This window comes from Anser cygnoides, chromosome 27 (assembly GCF_040182565.1).
Source record: "Anser cygnoides isolate HZ-2024a breed goose chromosome 27, Taihu_goose_T2T_genome, whole genome shotgun sequence".
Lineage (NCBI taxonomy): Eukaryota > Metazoa > Chordata > Aves > Anseriformes > Anatidae > Anser > Anser cygnoides.
In genome coordinates, this window is record NC_089899.1 from 3,049,034 (window position 1) to 3,069,954 (window position 20,921).

General features: G+C 40.4%; 1 protein-coding gene across 4 annotated transcripts in view; it reads right to left on the reverse strand.

Annotated features, from left to right (window-relative positions):
• KDM4B (lysine demethylase 4B) overlaps nt 1-20,921 on the reverse strand; it is a 91,110-nt gene that overhangs the window by 53,858 nt on the left and 16,331 nt on the right. For 3 of the 4 annotated variants that reach the window (XM_048077731.2, XM_048077727.2, XM_013195224.3), the window contains exons 5-6: nt 19,505-19,698; nt 2,464-2,513 (exon numbers count right to left, since the gene is read on the reverse strand). In XM_048077731.2, coding sequence (XP_047933688.1) covers nt 2,464-2,513; nt 19,505-19,698 — 244 coding nt within the window. The other variant, XM_048077730.2, reaches the window with a different exon arrangement.

Here is a 20,921-nt window from a genome sequence, read left to right on the forward strand (position 1 = left end):
TTCAGCCAGAGCTACAAGATCCACACCGAGTCATTAAAACAAACCACAAATAATTAAAAGTAGGATAAAAACCGAACCAAACTCTTTGACGTCAGTACTTCCTTCCCGAAAACATCAGCAAGACCAATGTAAAAGCACTGTGTTCAAGACCATGTGTTCGGGTGACTCAATCAACAAATTATGTGTTTATAGGGATTAAAAAAACACCATCATTTAGGAGAAAGAGAAAAAAAAAGGCAACCAAGCTCTGGAAGCAAAATTAATTGATGGGACATAATGGAAGGGGGTTCAGAAAGTGAAAAAAAAGGATTGTTGGATTCCAAGTTTTCTTATATTTTTGTCCTAAAAGCATTTCAATTACAATTATGACTGTCTACTACCCAGTCTGTCATCCTTCTCTGCACTTCCTCTTTTTAATGCACAGTTTAAGTGGCTCTCATTAAAGCCACTAATAAAGAAACACATTTTAAGTGATTAGCACCAATAACACGGCAACACATTAACATTCTCTCCATGGGCTCTACAACTCTCCCAGTGAGCCCTTTTACAGCTCAGCTATTCATTTTCCATATTAATTGCATACTCATCTCTCCATAGTGAACTTCTTCGTAGTATAGATCACTGATGCACAGGACAGGGAGGATGCCCAAGCAGTAATGCTGCTTCTTTGTAGTTTTAAAGCATTACTCATCCCAACTTCCATAAGGCAACAACCAGCTTAAAATAAATCATTGATAATTTGTGTCCGGTTTATTGCCAGCCATCACTGTGCTTCAAAAACTGATCATCAGTAAAATGAAGTTACAAACAGCAAGAGTCTTAATATTACTGTGTCAGACTTTGGTGTGATATTTCAGATTCTACAGAGCACGAGTCATCTAGATTTATTAACTTTCTAATATGAAACTGTAGCTTCTATAAAACCTGACAAATGATTAAACAGAACTGTGCAGACCCAAAGTAACTTTGAAATGTAACTTTTCTGAGCAACGATTTTTAATATTAGTAGTATTTAGGGATTTTGTTTTTCTCTGCATTAAGAGAAAATACGACCATCTCCTAGGAGGTTTATACCCATTTATTCTATATTTATCCTACACAATCGATCCCTTCAACACTCTCCCCTTTTTTATTCAAGTGAAAAACAATATTTATAATGACAGTCAGCAAGAAACATCATTCCTATGAATACCTACTTTACCGATATTATTATTATTTTGCATCAGAATACATGCGGCCTTCCAGGTCTTCCTGCCTTAGTACAGCAGTGCTTTTGCAGCATTATCTTCAACAACAGATTTAAATCATTAAAGTATGCCTCATCAAGGATGAAACATGTAGATTTTGAGTTAATTATTCTGGGACAGCAGCTTTTTTTAGCTGGGCAGCACTTAGAACATTTGCAAGTACACAAAAATAGCAACAAAGCACAAACACAACATCAACTAATAAAAATATATGTATTTTTGCAGTCAGTCATCTTTCCTGAACCTTCCACCATTACCAACTGGAAATCAGAAGTGCCCAAACCGGAACACTGGTGTCTGTGCTTGCTGTTCTCACCAAGGGCGGGAGGCAGCTCGCAAGATGACCTTGGCAGGTACTCAGGCAAGAACACGCACACAGGATTTTCAGCAGCTGAGGCTGGCACTTTGTAAGGCCAAAAATTACAGCCAGCCTGGTGAGAGGTGGAAGTTTATCACAGCTCGAGCTAGCCCTGCTTTTTGAGATGGGCTTTATTGTACTGAGAAGACAGAGAGGGATGAGGCTGGAATAAAAGGCAAGCCGCCAAACACTGTGCATCATCTTACAGGGAAGTGAGAACTCCCCTAGCTGTTCTCCATGAACGCTGTCACTGCATTTGTAGGCACTTGCCTAGTTAAGATCAAAAGTAATCAATGCCAATGCTGTACATGTAACACTGACAGCGTAGGAAGCAAGAAGGGTTTCTACCACACTGTTTCCCAGCTGAATGTGTGTAATGGGGGGGGAATTATCACAAAGACCCCATAGACCACGCCACGGAACCGAAGCAACGGAGTTCTCAACTCACTGCCACAAACCTCCTGTTACACATGGAGATGCACGAGGGGTCTCTTATTAAATCCATTTCCCGCACATGGTCTTACTGCCTCAAAAATCAAGTTTTTTTCCACCAATTTTAGTTAGGCCCATAGCGTGTCAGAAGACTGAGGCTTTGAGAAAACAGTTGCACTGGTAGGAAACGTTCACAGCACTTCTGACAAGATGACAAGCTTTCTGCCCCTGAAACTATTATACCAGTGCGGGTTCATCAAGCAGCTCTCGCAATAGTAAATTATAGTTGTCAGTTCAAAATCAATTCTTTGTAAATCCGTTTGAAAATTAAGGGTAGGATTCTCCTCTGGGATGCTTTAGTTTTCACTAGGAACATACCCATGTATTTGTCCAAACAGTATTAACATGGCAAGAAGCTAAGCTTACCTTTCGCCAGGCGTTCCAACCTTTTGCCATGTTCTGGAGGAATGGCATACCTAGGAGAAAGTCAGAGAAGAACAAAAAGTCATACCGCAACCTAAAAACAGTGAAATAAAAAATGGGCTAAAAACAACCGTGGTAATAACTTTCAGCACAGCACAAGGACAATTAACGTCCAGAAACGTAACCAAAAATTGAGGTCTGGAAGGTATCAATAACATGACTATAACACACAGAGGAAAGCCAGTATTCCCATCAAAGCCCTCAGACACGTTACACGAGGTGTGATATTTGTCTGCAATTGTTTAAACACAATCACAGGACTTCATAAGGTAGAAGGATAACTGAGGTGACAAAGTGATGATACAACAGGAATAATTCAGCACAGGGAACAGCAGGCTTGGTTTCCACAGGAAAGACAGCTGCAAAATAAAACCATAAGGCTGTGCTAAAGATTAACAAGTACGAAATTTCAGAGAGGCTGAGAAGGCGTGAGGGAGGGTCTGTGTGTATTGGCACACCTACAGGAAATGAAGATAGGCATTTTTGAAAGAAAACTGTGCAAATCTTTTAGGTTTTATTCAAAAAAGTAAGTACTATTCATAACAGCAGTCAATCCTTGTCTATGTGCTGGATTGCACTGTCTGACGTGAAAGAAACAGAATTAAACTTTTAGGTAATTTTCTTGAAGAGGTGAATGGAAAAAGCAGGGTCTTCTGAGGAAAACAGCATTAAGGAATAAGGGAACAACTTCTAAATATTTTAAAGAAAGTTTTGTATGCCTGATGTAGAAAGAATGCAAAAGAAGTTTCAGATGTGTTCCCCCTCTGCCTCCCAAAAAAAGTTCTTAGTTAGCTTACTGCTCTGAAGTTATATGACCTCAGTATTCACAGAAGCAAAATTCAGGTGTCAAGATTTTATATATTCAGGCTATGAGGTAACTGAATACCATGATATACTTAAACATGTTTAAAAAGATGACAAAAATAATGTCAGTGGAATTTTTTAAACTGTTGTTTACATACTGCATCAAATCAAACGTGGCTCTCATACTCGTTTTTGTAACAGTAAGAGAGAATTTTGAAAATTGATATGTGAGAATTACATTTATTACTAGCTATAACTTCTGCACAACATGAATAATAAAAAATGAGTTATTTTTGTTATTTTCAATAAAGTTGTCAAAACCATCACGTCCCATTATAAAAAGTTGAAAACAGGATATTGTAAGCAGGCAACTGCATGATCTCAACAACAGGTACACAGTATTGCTCTACTAATGATAGCATCTCTCAAAATTTTAAGGACTTTCAGCCTGTCCCCTTGCTCAGCTTCTCAATTTTCAACTTAAAAGTTTATTTACAATGTAAGGAGAAAGAAAGGAGTCATATCCCATATTGCTTTCGTCCACAAACAAAAATTTACCTTTTGTGATCTAGCAGGTTAGAAAGGATAACCAAGGAAAGAAATCATACATGGGATGCTTCAAGAAAGATTTAGACATTAAGCCGATTTAAACTGATGGCTTAAAAAAAATCTAAGGGAAAACACTATGTGGCACCTAATCTTATAAAATAATAAACATAGCAAAGGGCTCCCAACATCCTCTGACCAAAGTTTGACAGCGCCTTAAATTGCATAATTGTCAAACAATTCAATTTCATTTGTCTGGGACAAAGCTAGTAACTTTCATTTTACAAAGACCATTCATCACTTACATAAATGTGATAAAACTAATCCCGATCCAAAGCTCCTTTGTGGGATTAATGTCCCTTAAAACAGGGAAATGAGACATTCCATTTCTTCTGGGAAAAATGCTGAAGGATTGGGAAAGAACTAATTTATGGCTACAAGGCTGCTGATGATTAATGTAATATCCCCAGTCTACAATGCAACCTTCACTTAATTAGTGTCTGTAATTGGGAGTTGTAAAGATAAGATTAATTGAATCTTGAGGATGTTAAAAGTTTAATATATTGGAACATGGTTATTGTGCTATCTGAAATTGCAGACCGCAAAAAGCCAAGCTGAGCTCTGGAGAGCAGTCCGCAGAGAAACAGAGAAAAAGGACTTGCCTGGATAGAAACCAGCAAGAAAGGAGGAATTTCCAGCTTATAAACAAGAACTATATGTAATAATAATATACAAATCAGAATAACCTACCACAGAACAGCCTCTCGGTAATAGCTGACTTCAATTTTATAAATTAACTTCTTTGTTTGGACCAAGTCTTTTAGGAAACAGAGTCTATACATCCTTATAAACGTATTCTTAGAAATTCACAAAGTTAACTGCAGAAGAGAATTAAGAGTAGATCAAATTCTGCTTTAAGTTGCACTCACAAATCTGACCGATTTACATAAAGATAGGCAATAAAGAAAGAAGTTGGGCTGCTATTTAAAACCAGTAATAGAAACAGAAGGCTTCTGCAAGCATTGCACAGATTGAGCTAGCTAGCTGTATATGATCAGACATAAAATGATTGATTACAAGGTAGAATAACAATGGAGGTGACATGGAAAGATTAGAAATCGCTGCAATCAAAGGAGTATTGTAATTGAGCGTGTAAGCATCCACGAAGGGCTGCCTTTTGTGTAAGACCTTATGGTAGCATCCTCCCGCTTTCACCATGAAAAACAGCCAGGCACTTATTAGGAACAAAATACTTGACAGAGGGAACTGACAAAGCACTGTCACTGAAGACGATTTCTTACCGTCCTTCTTGCACCCACAGGTTGGGGTTCAGATCAACAGCAAAATATCTTTAATTCCAGAGACAGCTGCCAAGATTATGCATGGTAAAGCATATCCAATTACTTCATTTTCTATATGCATCACTTTGAACATTTCGAGATTTTTTTTTCATCAAATAGTAGGGTTCTTTTTCCTTTAGTACCCCAGCCCTAACACTAAAAGAAGTAGTTTTCCTCTGGTTAAATACCAGAAACAAAACCCATCCCATCGAAATCTTAAAAAGGAAAAGAAAAAAGAAAAGCACATGTAAAACTGCTTCCTTTTTCTGTCCCGTTCAGATGATAGCATAAATGCATTCCACAAAGACATGAAAGGAGAAGAAAAAGCACCTCGGAACAAGAAAAATACCAGTGGGACTTTTACATCAATTGGTCAAAATAGACCACAGTCTCCATTAAAGCTCTCGAACTGGGCTGTGTCTGGAATACGAGGCTGACTACTACCCGATGCCTCACCGCTGTTGACAGAAGCACTTTCATGACATCCATCTGCCCAAGTAAAACTGACTTTGGAGTACAGCAGACCTAACTTTGACACAGCCTTCAGCAGACATTTCTTTCCAGCCACAGCAAAAATGGAGCAAGGATCTTCTGTCGTCCCAAACAGCCACAAAATTAAAGAGAAGCGATGCTGGCAACATAAATATTTTAACAGCCCTTATTAATAACTATCTTTTTATAGGCTACTTCTGCTTCAGAAAAAACATCTGCAACAGCCAACAGAACACACGACAGCGCCAAAAACGCTGACCTTGAGCCACTGCTTCAAGTGCAGTATCTGTCCCTTCTGGTTCATCTAGGCTCCCCAGTAAAAGCTAAGCTGGTGCAAACAGTGCCAAACCAGTGACTGTTCTCAGGTGCGTTAAAATTCCAAATAACTGGGCTTGCAAACAAACCAAGAGACTACACCTCAAGTACATGCTCCCCAGGGTCTGGGCAGCCTTACCTTGGTTGGCTGGTTCAAAGGGCCAAACTTAACCCAAAAAGCTGCCACACAGCAGTTTGCTGAATTACTGCATGAATAACGTCTTGCTGCCTTGGCAGGGAACATAAGATTTACAGAACGGAAAAAAAAATCTCAAGATAAAAAACTTACAGCTATATGACTCAAATGTCATCTTACCCTGAAGTCAACAATCTGAAAGTAATATACTGATCCTTCTAAATTACCTTTTCCTACTCTTTCGACTAAAACAAGAGCAAGTCCCTGAAATAGATTAAGTATCACTTCTACGAAAATGGAACTTACTGTTCTACATGAAAGATTTTCAGCTTCCAAACTTGTTTCACGAAACCTAATTCCAGCATATCTGATCTCTATTTCCGTTTAATTTTCTGAGTTCTTGACTATCCTGCAAACCTGATTCTAATGGTAATTACCAGACATCGGGATGACGGGTCTAGAAGGTACATGCCCCGAAGCCACAACTGCGTGAGATGATCATTCCCATACAGCGGTAAGCTTGCTTTTGTTAACAAGTAATAAGTTTAACCGGACAGTCCCCTTTTTATCCTTAATGCAAAAGATCCCTCCTATTTGCCATAAAGGATGTCATTAACGGTGTAATTTTCTTGGTGTTTTGTTTATTCCCCTGGAATGGCTTGATGGATGTGGATAATTATCAGACTATAAAAGCCAGCAAATGTGCTATTTTCTATCGCTCTAAATCATCAAACAAATAAAGTGTGAAACAGCATTTTTGAATACAATTTTCCCCTCTAATGGCTTCGAATTATTATCGGGAACAATGAAAATAAATAAGCAAATGTCTTGTGAGTTAAGAATTAAATGAGTGTGTAAGAAAAAAAAAAAAAAAGAGTACACCGGCCATCCTGGGATCCAAGGACTGGTTCAGAAGTCATTAAGAGATGACATAAGAGGGAATTCACTACTGCAATGTCACCGCTTTCCGGCATCAGATGTTCTTCAGGGGCTTTCCAGCCTAGCTCAGATTCTGACCTAAGGCTGCCTCGCCAAAGCGGGGGATGAGGATGGTTCAATTTTGTCTCAAAAGCTATTAAAACATTTTACCCACAAAGCGCTGCTGCCTCAGGCAATCCTCAGCCCACTCACGCCCTCCCCACCAGTTTCTCCTGGTTTAAGGGACAGTTCTCACCTGAAGCTATCATTAGCTTTGGCAGAGCACCAGAGCATCCCGTCCCTTAGTTCAAGCTTCCAAGACCTTTTCTTGCTACAGTTGTGATACGCATGCACAGATTTGGCTAGTTACGACACCTTGCACGTCAGCAACTTGGCCTCTCCTTTGCCAAAACGGAACAATTAAGCAATTACTAGATTACTGAATCACAAGCGCCCGCTCTCTACTAGGGATTGGGCACTACGGGCAGAGGTTCAGCTGCAAGCCTTCGGAAATGTCACTTCAGCCCGATTCCTGTTAGAAGGTAAGAAAGTTAATTTCACAGTGTCTGAACAAGGTCTGGCCAAACAGGGCGCGCACAGTTTAACATGCTATAATTACTGAAATAAGGAACGCAAACAAAAAGTGAACAGCACGTTTAAAATGCCTAAGACCGTGCGTCAAGCTGCGGGTTACTTATCTGTCTTCAAAGCAGATTTAGTTGTGTCAAAAATATTGACCCTTTGAAGATTCAAATGCCAACCTACTCTCAGTGGTGACAGGCAGAATAAAAAGCTATTATTTCAATCTCTGTAAGATAAAGTGTGTCCATAAATGCGTAATCTGAACCTTAACCTTCAACATCTTTAGCCTCCCTGACAGCAGAAATGCTTCAAAAAAAAAAAAACCACAAACCAAACCTTAGTCTATCAAGAATATTTATCACCTGATAGAAGCCTCTAAGAGCCACTACTACATGCAGAGGAGTTCCTCGCCTGCAAAGTTCACATCCTGTTTCTAAGACCTATTTTTTCTACAAGGTAAAGTATTTTTAATACATCTCCTAGCAGTGTCAAAATAAAGCTCAGAGCAATAATCAAGAGTTTTTCTGCACTGTTCTTAAAGTTGGTTTTGCAGCCTGTCTGGAGAAAAGGCATTTCAACAACAAGAATGGATTGCTCCTTCGTCGCGAGCACTGTCAGCTCCCTACCCTTCGCAGTCAGCTTTTTCCTCACCTTTACTGTCCTCCACGTTTAGTAGCCCTTCATCCCTTTCTCCCTCCCAATTTGTTAAAAGACAGCAATCAACACCCCTTCTTCTTCTCCTCATCAGTATCTGAGATTATGCAACAGTGAATTTGCTTTAGGTATCCAGTTTCACTTCTCACAATCACCATTTGGAAAGGAAAAAATCTCTGGTCTCCCTCATCTGTCCCCCTCTGTTGTGTCTACTCTGCATCAAGAATGCAAACACGTGCTCCGGAGATAAGACCGCACACGGATCAGAGAGCTCCTTGTTCCTAGGAAAAAACCTTTATTGAGTGTCTGCAGTTTTATCTTTAATGGATCATTTTACAGGACAATAGATGATGGAATTCAGTATCTTTAACCAGCAGTGTCAATGATTTCAAATAATGACATTTTTATTGAAATACACATAGGAAGAAAGATAAACACAGAGGCTTGGGAGTATCTGCTCAAAAAGCCATAATAAGGAGTAAATAGGTAATGACAGAACAAGATTACAACCACACGAGCACACCAAATCAACCTGTCTTCTAAAGCTCAGAGAAAAATGAGCTCTGAAGACAGCTGCTCAAATGCAACCCTATGGGAATGAGCACAGGAAGAAAACCAGGACAAAACCTGCTCAGAAAGGTAACAGTGAGCGTTCTCAGTGCTTGTACCGTGGAGGCTATTTCACATGGTAAGATCCCTCTTTCATTAGCATAGCTGTCTAATTATCAACCCCACTGCCAACCACAATACCGAGAAGTGGCAAGTAATTTTGCTCTTAACAGAACACCCAAGATGAGAAACCTCCTCCTTCCCTTAAGAAACTGACGTCTGTGCAATTACAACCCCTCAGTTTGTTCTGCAGCAACATTAGGCAGGATATTTCAAGCCACTCTGGACTTTGTATCGAATCCTAATGGATCGACTGTTGGAAGATTACCAAAGGTTACCAATCTCAAGTCGTTAAAATCACTCGTTAAAAGGCTCTTCCAATCTTAAAGCTACCATGAGCTAGAAATATTATTAGAGACAGTTTCAAGAAATAGCATTAGACAGCGGCTTTTTAAAATTCTGATTTTAAAGCAATAAACATTTTCAAGAGGTGCACCTGAACTAGTAACTTCAAAACATGCACAAGACAACCAGACAATTAAACATTTCACGTTGTTTCACTAACCTAGAACTAACCTAGAACTGAGAATATGAGAATAAGATTTTTCCAGAACTCAAATGCAATTTTTAAATACTATTTTAAAACAGGGAGTTTAAATATGAACAACCATCTGGTCTTGGAAAGACTACCAATGTAACAGTCCAGTAAGCTTCACAGCAACAAATGCCGGGCACAAAGCACAAAATTACAAATCACATTGGAGTGATTCTACTTCCACATGCACAAAATAAACCCAGTCTGCTTCTGCATGCAGTGAATGAGCTGTATGAAGGGGGTATTTTACTAAGAAAAGGTGTTTGGGGGAAAACATTATGAAATCATTTATTCATTCAGTTTGGCCAAGAAGATAATTAGTATACAATTCAACAGAGATGAATGACTATAATATGCATCCTCTTACCATTCGCTGTTATTTGTTTTGAAGAACCTGTTCACATCACATTTATTTCCCTAAACTGGTAATCAGATTATTAATTACTGGTTCCTTTCATAATGGAAACTGTACCAACACAAAAAGAAGCGAAGATTGTGCTTCAAAGCCCTTACACAGTAAAAAGACCTCAACACAACTCAAGAAACCTGGAGAAAAAGAGGTAACCAGGGGAGATCACAGATGTTTTATCTTGTGCCAACTGGCTTGTGAGAGCTGCCTCCTTTACTGGGCACCAGCACATGTTTGCTCCTGCTCACTGCTTTTGGAGAAGAATACAGATAGCTTCCTAAAGCAGACCAAAAGAAATCTGTTTGTTAGTTATGAAAGGTATCTTTGAATGCAGAAACCCCTTGTGCTAGAGACGCAATGCCACTACACACATTTTCCTTTTGGAGGAAAAAAAACATTCCAAAGATGTAATGATCCTCAGCCACCGAGCGACGTTGTTATAAGCCACAGCAACACCTTCTCTGAAGCCAGTGCCAATGCTCCATCAGCATCAGAACTAGGAGTGCTATAGCTAAGGTCTGATAAAGATCGGTGACACAGCTCGTAAAGGTTCCTGTGTTTCATCTACTCAATCCCCCTTGCCACGCTGACTGTCCAGTTGGAAATGAAGTGGCTAGAAACCCAGCACAGACATTACTTCGAACATTAACTAGTTAACAATCGCACAGCACTCCGACGACGCAGAGTGCTATTTAAGTACTGTCATTACTATAGGCTTCTGTTATTTTAAACTACACTTGTACTGCACTTGGCGTCACCCAATGTCAATTTTCTCTCCTGAGCAAAGAAAAAAATCCCCGCTGATTTCTGCCAACGTGTTAACAAAACACGGATACAGACAAAGCTCTGCAGTACCACTGTCGGTTCCCTCTCGTCTAACCAACCCGTATCAGGGCCACGCCAAGCCGGAATTTGCAAGCTCGTTCTCCCACAGGGCCCAAGTCAGATCATGCTGAAAGAGTTACGTGAGGCATGGAAGCTCATCTCCCTCCCATCTTGTCTCAGTGGCAGAGTGCACCGTTCAAAAGGCTCAGTTATTAAAACCAATCTGTGATCCTGTCAGACTTCCGTAGATCTTCATTTCAAATCAGGCCTGAGCTTTGAGCAGACACTTTCAAAACGCAAGAATGAGTTCCAGCAAGAGCCTTCTTGGATCAAAGGCACGCTTCTTTCAATCCAGACTGGGACTACTGAGCTGTGATGAATTATTAGTGCTGGCGGAAACGGCAGCACACGCATTAAATGCTGGAGTAGGAGCCCACTCGAAGACACTGCTATAAAAATAAGAATGAGATCACAGATCAGCATTACCACTTCTCAAGATCATTATGGAAGAGCATAAAGACGAGCCATAGATTAGAAGGATCTTCACTTTGCTAGGCTCAGAACAACCACTAGCAGGCAAACCCCAACTTGTATGAGTTTTTAATTTCAAGAAACTAAACACACACAATAGAGATGGATTCAAAATGCATAAACTGAAAAATCAAATGGTATCAAAGTATGTACTAATACCACATCTTTTGCAGTGGATTTAGGCAAGAAAATACAAATAGCAAACAGAGCAGAGGTTGTCAGCTGGGAGGAGAAGGAGAAAAAGCACTGATGTGACAGAGCTGAGTGAAAGGAGCAGAGCGAATGGATACCAACAGCCAGCTGGCTGGCTGAGGTCACTTCACCCATTCTTACAGAGCAACAGTCCCTCCTCAGAGGGTTTACATAGCTGATCCCATCAGTCTGAGTCTGCCGTGGCCTTCAGGGCATTTTCTCGGAGTTAGATGAGAGTGACTGCAGAAAGGCAACGTGCAAGTCCTACCTGCCCAGAGTACCATGCCTCCCCTCCATCGTGAAAAGTTATCTTTTAATAATCTATCTACAACAGTGTAACACCACAATAAAAATCCAAGTCCATTAGAAAGAAAAATCTCCACTGTTCCAACTGCAGGCACCTGATTTGGAAGATAACCCCCATAACACGTCTCTGCACTCACAGTGCTTCGTACAGTTTCCTTTGATGACTTAACTACATTAAAAACTCTCCAGTCCCTACAACACGCCGATCCCTCGGACTTGTAAAGCAGCCTAACAACCAGCACCAGTCCCTTTTTAATGAGGGTTACATCATCTTTCAGGCACAGCACCACCTCCAGGACAAACAGCGCCCTCAGCCCTAGGGGAGCCTGGAGGAAGGCTCGTTTGAATATCAGTAGCGTAGTGTGGTTTGTATTGATTAACTAATGACTGCGGTATATGAGGCTTGAAAGGCTGTATTAATAACTCACTGCTGCACTGCTCTCATTTATCAGTGAATTACAGGGGGATGCAACTCTGCATCTCAATATATCACTCCTTTCATGAATCTCGGAGCAAAATCAACATGCACGCGAATTCTCAATGCAGAAACCCAAAGCAGCTTTCACCTAGCAGTTGTGGAAGATGTAGCAGAGTGAAAAGCTGCTCTGCCTGGTCATACTTTATCTCCCTTTCCTTTGATTTCTTTTAATGAATATCAGTGTTCCTTCCTCTATCCCTTTTATCAACAGAAAAGGGTCTTGCTTTTGCCAAATCTGCCCGAGAGTAAATGGTGTTGCAGTTAATCTATAAATCAACCATCACCATAAATTCTACTTTTTCAATCCAAAACTGCAAAGCTGTAAAACAGATTACATGGGATAGCAGAGGCTGGAAGGAAATTTGTGAGCTGCAAGGAGCCCCTCGCTGCCAAATGGCCTTCCTCTGCCTCTCCTTTCTCCCCCACTCCACCCCAACAAGCCGATAAATCTCTACTGTCACAGAGTGGAACGCACAAACAGCAAACGTGCACACCCATTTAGAAACAAGCCAGCCTCGTACACTACCCGAGGGAGGCTGAAGACCTTGGCGATCAAGGGGGGCGAGGGAGAAGGCTGCAGAACCTTCTTCTGAATTCCCTAAAGCAATGGGGCAGGGAAAACTCAGAAAATAAAGATAAACTCTGTATGGCGAGGGAAAAAAAAAAAAAGCCAGTGTACCAATGCAGAGTCCTCAGCTGCCTCAAGAGCAGAACGCCTCTGTGATTCCAGCTAATCTGCCTTTAAGAAACTCACAGGATCTCCAGGGTGCGAGGGTTACTGAGATCCCAATAATCAAGACTTATAATCACATCTGATCAATTCAGTGATTCAACCGCCTCGTGCAACGGCTCCCTGAGGGAATGCGATAGTTAGAAGGCAATAGATGATGCAAGGGACAAGCGCCCTTCCCCCCCCTGCTGCCATACAATTCGGTATCAAACATTCAATCCAGCTGCTTTAAATGGGATTACATGAAGCCCATAACAAACTGCAACATATGCAAGCGTGTGTTAAAGCAGGAGGATGGCGGAGAACACCACACAGGGGAAACGGGGACAAGGACCCCATGTCCTGCATTGAAAAGAAAGAATGAGAGAAACTGGAAGAGCGGAGCTCTGTGCCTGCATTAGGTCATTTTATTTCCCCAAGATAGTTTTCCAGGGATCAACATTTTCTATCCTGGAGGGAGGACAGGACAAGAATTCTGACTAAGACAGCTGCAGTGCTCCCTAAGACAATAATGAAAAATAAAATCAGCAGTAAGATGCTCAGCACTTGCATATCTGCAGCTGCTTTAGTATATGCTATTAGCCAAGAATAAAGAGGGCTGGCTCCTCGTACAATCCACTCCCAGGGGAACAAACACGTTTTGCTTTAGATCTCCTCTGTTATATCACTCTTAGAAAATGTGCTATTTCCATATTGTTGGTGGCATCAGTAACAGATACTACGAATTTATTAAAACGTAGATGTTACAAGCAAGTCCTTCCCTGGACTCGTTTTCCTCAGTTCCAACAGAAAGACTTGGCCTGCACAGACATCATTGCTAGAGAAGGAAGAAAGAAAGTAGAAATTCTAAAATACTGTAACCAAAGTTTTCAGGTAATTCTACATACTTTCAAGGAAGCAGTGTTGAGACCTTTACAACACAGAATACTAGAGTGGTTTTTAAAAATGTAATTCTATCAGTGACCAATGCTTTCAACTAATCATATTATTTTAAAATTCCTTTGGTAATTTGTCCTTAATTCTACATAAACTGCTGTTCTGGCAAAAGTGTACTATGTGATATCAAAGTCAAACAGATTAGGCATGATCCACTTTCAACAAGGGAACGTTTTAGAAAGGAGACCATACAACTTAAAAGCTAAAGCTGGCTCCCTCTCTTAATTAAAGGGGGATTAAACATCCATCATGATAAGGAAACAGAGACATTTTATAGAAATTGATTACCATCCTCAGTGTCACTCTGGTTTAACACCTGCAGTTTCTGAGAGAAAGATTACAGTGTAACATCCCGCTAATACTTACAAAAATATATCAAATATTGTTGCAATATGGCAAGATCAGTCACAGAACATCCCAGAAAGATGACCTTATTACCCAGTCAGCTGTCATCGTGTTGACAAAACAAGATGGAGACAGTACTGCCTCCTAAGAGTATTCAACCAAATTCACGTTGAGATTACAGGCATTTCAAGCCTCCTTGGGTACTTCCTTACTACTGGAAGCCCTGCAAAGATTGGTATTGCATTGGCTTCTCAAGGGCAAGGGACATGAAAGGTCTCAGCACTGCTGTTTCCAAGAGGAGAGCCTTTCCGAGGCTCTGGGCACCAACGAAACCAGTTGAGGCTGCACTGCTCACCGCTCTGTAAGGTGAGAAGTGCTGGTTTGTGCTGCTTTGGCAGTATTAGACCATGGGGCTTATTTTGTTACCCTAAATCTGTGTGATTACTACTGCTGCAGCAATTCAGAAGTGTAAAACAATAACCCTTATCTAACACAGGAAGAGCACCTACATAACTGATATGCAAGACCACAACCCACATCTATGCACTCACACATTTTTGTAGAGATGAAATGAAATGATGGTGGAGTATCTCAGTGTTTAAAAATATGCTTTTGAAACTGCAAGGGCTGAGACGCACACATTCCTCAGTAAAATGCCATAATAACCATGAAGTATTATACTTGGCATTCAGTTTTGTTGCTTCTGTCACTATAAAAAATCAGTCCTCTCTTAGCGTCATTTGACAATATGCTCTATTTTAGATCTCAGCTTATGAATGTACAAGGTAATTATACATAATATGTATAATTGATACAGTAAAAACTCGTACCACAAGAGGTTTAATATAGGGCTGCAAAATGAAATACATTCAAACTTCTGGAAAAAAATGAAGACGGACTATGAAAAGGTTGTAATTAAACTACTAATGTGAGAGGGACATTTTATTGTAATTTGAGAAACAAGCAAGCAAGAGACTCAATCTGGCAGCTCCCTGCCTGAGAAGCTTAAAACGAAGTTTCACAACAAATTCATGGCACGTTTGATGGATAGTGCCCACACCTTCCATATTACCTCTTCAGTCTAATCTGACTTATTTTCTAGTTAAGTCAACAGAAGTGTGACTACGATGTAGACCAGATGCGTACACCTGAGAAACAGAGCATCAAAAAGATGATCAACTTCAATAATAGGCAAGTATAATCCTACAGGGCCAGTATAGATGTCTTTGCAGAAGCAATCATACTGGTTAAAGACACACAGTGCTCATTCTTCTTGGTATGAGACAAAACTTAATCAATAACTGCATTGCAATCTACAAGCACAGATAAACCATTTAATGATACTGGAAGCAGGGAAAAAAAAAAGCTGTCTTCCATTACCCCCTTTCCTCTTCCCCCATCACTGGATGACCCTTTACTGCTGCAGTACTCCACTTAGCACTGAACAACATTTTAGCCTGCATCCCCAAAAACACAACACCGTGCAGAGAACTCATTTTGCTAAAGTCTGTTCTACGGAGCTTATGGAAAAGGAAGGGCACAAGACAGTGTTGGCAGCAGGACTTCACTGCAGTGAAAAAGACACATTAATCAAGGAGTTGTATGACCATGCAGCTGCTCATTAGGTTGTACAAAGAAGTCATCTTCAGTTGTTGAACCATAAACGTTTATTTCAACTCTAATCCCACTCCCCGAAGTACCTGCTTTGCAAGAGGTATAACCTAGAATTCCAAAGGCAGAAATAAATACATACATGCAACATAATCCTTCAGTAACTACCCTCCCTGACCTGCAAAAGAGAGAGATTGCTTTTGCAGCTTTTGTCCACTGAGGTGGCTTTTTAAGGTCTGACTGTATCCAGACTTCCCTGAGAAGGTACTTCACCTCTTCCACGAAAAATAAACATGTCCATTTCTTGTCCAGCTCACCTGGATGAGGTCTGGGAACTAACCGCAAAGGGCCCTATTCCTTTCTCACCTTGTCTTTAAAAAGAAACAGAGCTGGTGGCTTCTCACTGTTCCCACTTGCTACCCTGCAAAGCAGGACTCTGGTTACACAGCCTGAATTAAAGTAGCCCAAGATAATTTATGAGGGACATGAAGAAAGAGTTATGTTTTGAACAGACAATTTTGAGGCAGAATACTACCAATATACAGAGTGCTTGGTTTCACTATATAAAAATCTCTGACAGCCAAACAATAACTCAGCCTCTTATTTTAGAGCTCAAACCCAAACTGGTAGACTTCGTAACTCTCCACACTCCTGCTATTCCCTGAGGTGCTTCTAAGATGATCACTGTCAGAGTCAAAGAGTCTATAAAAAGGATGAAGGAAGCTGGGAAATTTCCACAGCGGTAGTGCCAGAAAAAACAGAACTAACATTTTAGCCATCTCCGAGTAAAGCCAGGCTGCACCACTGGAATTTCACCGCTGAAGTCCACGAGCTCCCCCAGCTGACCTTTGGGATCACTGCAACCGTATCCAGAAGATGGGCTATTGCTCATGTGCCTGGAAAGTTCCAGTCTGCTCAAAATGGTATTCCTATTTACCCCTCAAAAGCCCATGCTTCTTCACAGAAGAGCTTAAGAGCTCATTAACAGAAGTTGTCAGAGTGAAAAAGAAGAAAGAAATGACTTGGGCAAGTGACATACTCTTGCCTGCTGCTTCGGGGAACAGCAAGAAGGCCTGCCAAACCAGCAGTGGCATCCTGTCACAATACATCTATTTTTTGTGTTATGCAGTTATCTATGTAAGAATCTCACTTGAACAGGAAAATATTTTACCCAAAACATGGTCTAACCTCAAAATCCTCATTTTTCCCCCCACCATGTAAGGTTTACAGAAATAGTTACCATAAAAAGACCTGTAAATCTGGATGAAAAAATCCCAAAAGACCTTCAACTGGATGAAAAAATCCCAAGCTCCCCTCCCTCCTTTTAAGCATGGTAAAAGTGCCTTCTTTCCCCGCACCTCACCCCCCAACCAGGTGCATAGCACATCCCTGCTTTGATTTTTAACCAGCAAGACTTGAGCTCTTTTACAAGAAGATTTTATGATCTCTTTTCTCCATTTATAAGCAGCAGTGGCTGAACTTTTCAACAACCAAAATCCCTCTTAGGGAATATCAGGTGTTCCCTAGCATCCCCCCTGAAATCCTCAATAGGATTAGACAGAAATAAAAGCTACTAAGAGCTTCTAAGATTTGGTATTTGCCAGACACAATTTTCAACCTACTATTTCTAGTTCTTCCTGAATCTTACCCTAATTCATACAAACATGCTACACACAGGTGTTTTGGGTTTTCATTCTTGGAGGCTTTCTTTGTTTTTCTACTATGCAATCTGTATTTTCCACAGGAAAAAATAAAAAAGCATAAGAACATAAGGAAAAGACACGGTTTTGCACAGATGAGGCAACAGCTTCACACAATGAGTTTATCATCCTTATGACAGACACAATATGTTGCTATCCACATATTGTTATTTACAAAACTCATAAAAAAAATTAACCCAAACAACAAAACAAAGCCACCAACAATGACATGAAGATCCTAAGATACATAGAAGCAGAAGAAGTTTAGTTCAGACCACAAATACTTAGCATATATTTCATTTAGTACCTGTTCTCTAACTTTTGCTCACAATGTCAGAGCTTGTTCGCTCCTAAGCAGAGCAGCCATTATTTGCATGTTGTAACCTGCCTCTCTTTTCCAGGTAACCTGTTCTTATTTTTGCTTTTGAAAGAGAACCCTCTGTTCTGGGCCCAGAACAAAAAACAAGCAGAAGACAGGTGGAGCAGAACTCATAACACGTAAGTATGGAACGAGTGGTCAGATACAACCATGACCACGCGACACTAACGCAAACCTCAAGGCCAGCCACCTGTACAACTCCTAGAGCAGCTAACGTGTGTGTGCTGACACCGCCGCACTATAGAGGGGGCTTTGCTGATGGTCACTGCCACGCCTGTGCAAAGGAGAGAAAGTGGGTCTTGTGTGCTGGTGGCACCACCTACTGGAGATGAGGGCCTAATAAAAACAATTTTGAATGAACTGCTTCTAAAGATGAATTAAAAAATTTGACAGTATCTAAAATGAAAGCATGTCACATTTCATTCATAACCCAGAGAGATGTTTCTTGAGATCAAACTTGTTCAACAGAGGCATCATAAGTGATTCTGCAAAATCCTCATACTTCGAACGAGGGAGACTAAGAATCACAAACGCTGTGGCAACAAATTTCCTGACATGTCGGAAAGATTTAAAATGTTCACATTAAGACTATAGCTGAATGTTACAGATCCAGCCCCTCCTTCCACTCCTTTTCAAGCCTGTGGAAGAACACTATATCCATTCATCATCACATCTTTGCTGTTGGTAGCTTTTATATGCCTGCAGGCACTAACAGCCTGGAGATACGTGGTGTCACCGGGGACTCATATTGCAGAGAGATGGGAGGATCTTGTCTGCCAGTGCCAGGGCACAATGACAGCAGTTTCACAGTGACATTTAAGCTCTAATTTGCACGCAAATGTCAATATTTATTAGTCACATCAAGATCTTCAGCAAAGCTCTTCTGGGTTGCTAAATCTCTCTGGTTATATTTTTAAATAGGAGGCTTGAGAAAAAAGAATACTGGTTCTTGTTAACTTATTCCAGATCTCCTAGCTTCTTAATTTCATCCTCATCTATTGATTACCTTTGTGTAAAGTTACTTCCAACTGGTCTATGCATCAAGTGTTGAAAAACGCTTATCGTCATTCCAAGAACTGATCATGAAAAAGGAGCACTTGGACCTACCTTGTCCCTGGATTTGAAAGCGTATTTGTATATCTAAATAATGGAAATTTTAAAGTAACAGATGTTTCCTGCCTACAACACAATGCAAGAACAGCAGCCTTTCACTATTAAAGGGCCTCTGGAGCACCTATACATTCTTATCATCATTTGCTCATGTGCATTAGTTTTCTAAGAAGCCCCAAATGTTGAAATCTGTTTTAATCATAACATCAGCAAGTGTCCCTAATTCTGCTACTTTTCTACAAAGCTGGGAATTAGGCCTCCAACCTAGTTAGCAATGAAGAAAATAAAATTGCTTTCAAATGTAGAGTAGGAGAGGGGAAAAAAAAACAAAGTGAGAGATTAGGTAGGTCTTATGGAATCAGGTGGACTTGAAGAAAGGGATTTTTCAGTGATCTCTAAGTACAAGGCAAAGTCAGCATCTGTTCATACTCTACCACTTACCAGGATTTTGGCTCCCCAAAATGCAAGTAGTTGATACTGTAGAGATCCATGTCCTCTGTATGCCAAGCAAATGTTGTCTTCCACATCCCGAAGTAGAGGTACGGAGTGTTCACACCTTCTATAATAATACCACACTCGTGTTCCACCATGTCTAAGAGGGTGTTCAGATTGCCAATATTCCATTCTTCCACATCCTATAATACAAAATAAACGTTTTGTACTGGTACGTATCAGGACTTGCTATAGCACCATAATAGACCACAGCTTCGTTTCAGAATCTTGAAACGTGGATATCCTAGTGTTACCCTGGAGGGTTCCTGTATTTGCATTAATTCATTTCTACCTGCTGCCAGAAAGCTTACTTTTAATGTTCATCAATGATCATGAAAAGGATGCATTACCGCTACTTTGTGGCAAAGGGACTGATTACTAGCTAAATGTGTTCTCTGAAGAGGCACTTGTACTCTGTGATACTCTACTGTTAAGTAACTGATCTACTAATAAACTCAAGATAAACTAAAGGTAAAAACCACTTCTCTCAATGACATTCCGTCCAGATGCTCTTCACCTGGTGAACATGTATCAGATGACGACAAACACTAGACTGAAACGTAGCCAAAGTGGCAGAGGACTCTACATCAGCTCAGTGCTTCAGATAAAGAATAGGGAAGACAGCTTTGTTATTATCAATATTTAAAGAGAAAAAGCAGTAGTAGGAAGTGTTCTCAAACTGGTAGCTGGTTTTCTCTACTTCAACATAAAATATAAAAGCCAAATAAATTGATAAAAATCTTTAACCTTGAGATTGCCGGACTGGTGTTACTATCTCCAAAAGGAAACTAACAGTCTCGTTTAGACCCCTTTCCTCATCGTACTTAACGTGTAGGCAAGTAACTGACAGGTATGCAAGCACACCCCAGCTTCATCCTTTCTCTGGAGTAACAGCTAAATAGTGAAACTCAAGCTGTTCAATCTCAAAACTTTCTAAATCGATCTCAAAGAAAAAAAAGAAACATATGAGGAGAGAGGAAGGGGCTGAAAAAACGAAGCAGCTGAGAAGTGGGAAAGTGACAGGAAAAGTAGGGCAGAGAATGATTTTCATTACTCTGACACCTCTATGCTTGCAGCAGTATCTGTAACTGGACAATGGGAAATGTTCTTTAGATGTAACTAGTAATCCAATTATTTAATTTCTGCTTAGAGGAATTTTAACTTCACTGAATGAAGCAATGTACATTTGCTATGTGCAGAAACTACTTCTAAAGCTTGCACTTGGACAAGAAAGTGTTCAACAGAGCACCAAATACTGGGTAACTTTGGTGGCTGTGAAAACTTCAGAAATCTTGTTTATTCCAATTAATTCCATATTACACTACATTGATAATAAAAACACTTTTACACCAACACACTTCTACTG